Source organism: Gastrolobium bilobum, unplaced genomic scaffold (genome assembly GCF_033153095.1).
Source record: "Gastrolobium bilobum isolate Gb01-03AN ecotype WA unplaced genomic scaffold, APGP_CSIRO_Gbil_v1 utg1030, whole genome shotgun sequence".
In the NCBI taxonomy this organism is placed as follows: Eukaryota; Viridiplantae; Streptophyta; class Magnoliopsida; order Fabales; family Fabaceae; genus Gastrolobium; species Gastrolobium bilobum.
In genome coordinates, this window is record NW_026898359.1 from 1 (window position 1) to 2,458 (window position 2,458).

General features: G+C 39.7%; 1 protein-coding gene across 1 annotated transcript; it reads left to right on the top strand.

Annotated features, from left to right (window-relative positions):
- The first annotated feature begins 587 nt into the window (after positions 1-587).
- On the top strand, positions 588-1,835 carry LOC133315294 (uncharacterized). Its single transcript, XM_061516893.1, has one exon. It carries the CDS (start codon positions 588-590, stop codon positions 1,833-1,835), a length of 1,248 nt encoding a protein of 415 aa, XP_061372877.1.
- The last annotated feature ends 623 nt before the right edge of the window (positions 1,836-2,458 follow it).

The window sequence follows — 2,458 nt, forward strand, 5'->3', positions numbered from 1 at the left end:
GAGCCTAATCATGGGCATAATCCTAGCGTAATTAATGACCAAAAATCAAGGGGAAATGAGGGAGCCATCAGCGTAGAAAATAATGGCATCATTAATAGTGGTTTAAAAGGTTTTAATCGAAAAGATGCCTCGAGTCATTCTAGCATTGAATTGGAAGAACATGCAGATAGGTACATCCTTGTTGGGGGACCCTCAAATGATAGGGTAGCCTCTGAAAATGTTCCTATGCCTTCAAAAAAAGAGGATTTGGCCAATAATATAGGGCTACGTCAGAAAGCTATTGCTAAAATTCAAAACCAGCATTTGACTACCCCTATGTTACTTGTAGATAGGCAAGTTGTGTTGCCTCCTGTTCAAAATACAGCAATGGAAGTGGATCAGAACGTGGGGGACCAAAGTGGGAGTGATAATGGTTTAAGATATCCTAAAGCTCCGGATCCTAATAGGACTTTGGTCACTACCCATTCGAATGCGTCTATTTTATCGCATCACATGGAGGTTGATAAAGGAGGTACAAATGAAGATAGTGTTGAGATTGCTAAGGGGTCAGCAGGGTACCAGGAACCTGCAAGCCTTATGGTTGATTGATGTCTTTGCTGGCTTGGAATTGTCGCGGGGCGGCAAAGAAAAGGTTTTTGGGAACCTTAACTAGTATGATCCAAAAACACAGAATAGATTTGACTGCTATTTTTGAACCTAGAATAAGTGGTGCGAAAGCTCAAAAGATTATTAAAAGAACAGGGTATAACAGCTGTATTGTGGAAGAAGCTCAAGGTTTCATGGGAGGGATCTGGGTTTTGTGGAACAAGGAGTTCTGTAATGTTACGATTTTGGAAAAGAACATGCAAATGGTTCATTTGAAAGTTTGTTTCTCCGATAATGTTGCGTTCTTATGCACATTTATTTACGCCAATCCTAGAGAAGAGGTGAGACGTAGCGTTTGGCAGGATCTTCGTCGGATTGCTGATTCTATGAATGAGCCCTGGCTTATCACCGATGATTTTAATGAAATCGCATCCCCTTTTGAGAAACGTGGAGGTGCCCCGGTAGATTTATATAAATGTAACAGATTTGCTTCCTTACTTACGGATCTGAAGATGATTGATTTGAATAGTTCCGGTTCGAGATTTACTTGGCGTAGTCCTCGTTTCCTGAATATGGATAGAGTTTTTAAACGGTTAGATCGTGCTTGCAGTAACGATTTATGGAGGGTTACATTTGAGGAGGGTCATGTTAGAGCCCTTCCTAGGTTAAACAGTGACCATAACCCCCTTCTTATATCCTTGTCTTCTTCAAAAGATGAGTGGAAGGATCGTCCTTTCTGTTTCCATTCCTTTTGGCAGGACCATATCCTGTTCAATCAATTTTTAAAGGACAATTGGCACGTGCATGGGAACATTGCTGATTGTTTGAAGGTTCTTACCCCTTGCATTAAGGAGTGGAATGAGAAGGTGTTTGGGAATATTAAGCATAGGAAGAATAAGTTGATGAGAAGACTTGAAGGTATTCAAAGAGCCATTTCTGAGCACAATAAAGATTATCTGGAGAAAGTGGAGTGCAAGATCAAAGCTGAACTTGAGGAGGTCCTTGATCAAGAGGAGTTATTATGGTATGAAAAGTCTCGATCTCAGTGGATTAATCAAGGTGGCAGAAACACGAGATACTATCATACAAAGACTATTGTCAGAAGGAAAAGAGGTAGAATCGTGGAACTCAAGGATGATAATGGAAGTTGGATTCGTGAAGAGGAAGGCCTGGTTAAGATGATCCGCGATTTTTATATTAATCTTTTCAAAGATGAAAGTTGTCATCGTGAGTGGATCAATACTAGATGACCTATTGTTCCTGAGGAAGTCATGGATAAATTAAGGGTGAGTGTTACTAAGGAGGAAGTTAAAAAAGCTTTTTTCACAATGAAAGGCTCAAAAGCCCCAGGGGAGGATGGGTATATAGCTGCTTTTTATCAAAAGAACTGGAATCTGGTAGGTGATCAAGTCTGGAATGCTTTCCTAGCTTATTTGGAAAACCCGCAAACCATTGCTGATATTAATGGTACGATTATTACCTTTATCCCAAAGGTTAATAAGCCTACGTTGGTTTCTCAATTCAGGTCAATTTCCTTGTGCGATGTGATTTATAAAGGCATGAGTAAAGTTATAGTGGGTAGACTGAAGGAAGTAATGGAAGCTTTGGTTTCTGATAACCAAACCAGCTTTGTCCCAAACAGAAACTTGCAGAATAACATTATTATTGCTAAAGAGATTGTCCATTCGATGACAAAGTTTAAAGGTAAGATGGGTACTATGGCCACTAAAATTGATTTAGAGAAAGCCTATGATAAGCTGAATTGGTCGTTTATTCGTAAGGTTATCTCTGAAATACAGCTTCTGTCTTGGATGTTTGAATTCATTATGGCGTCTATCACAACTAATAGTTTCAAAGTGCTTGTGAATGGGGG

Excerpts from the sequence above, each read along its gene's own strand:
- LOC133315294 (XM_061516893.1), top strand. The coding sequence starts at position 588 with ATGTCTTTGCTGGCTTGGAATTGTCGCGGGGCGGCAAAGAAAAGGTTT.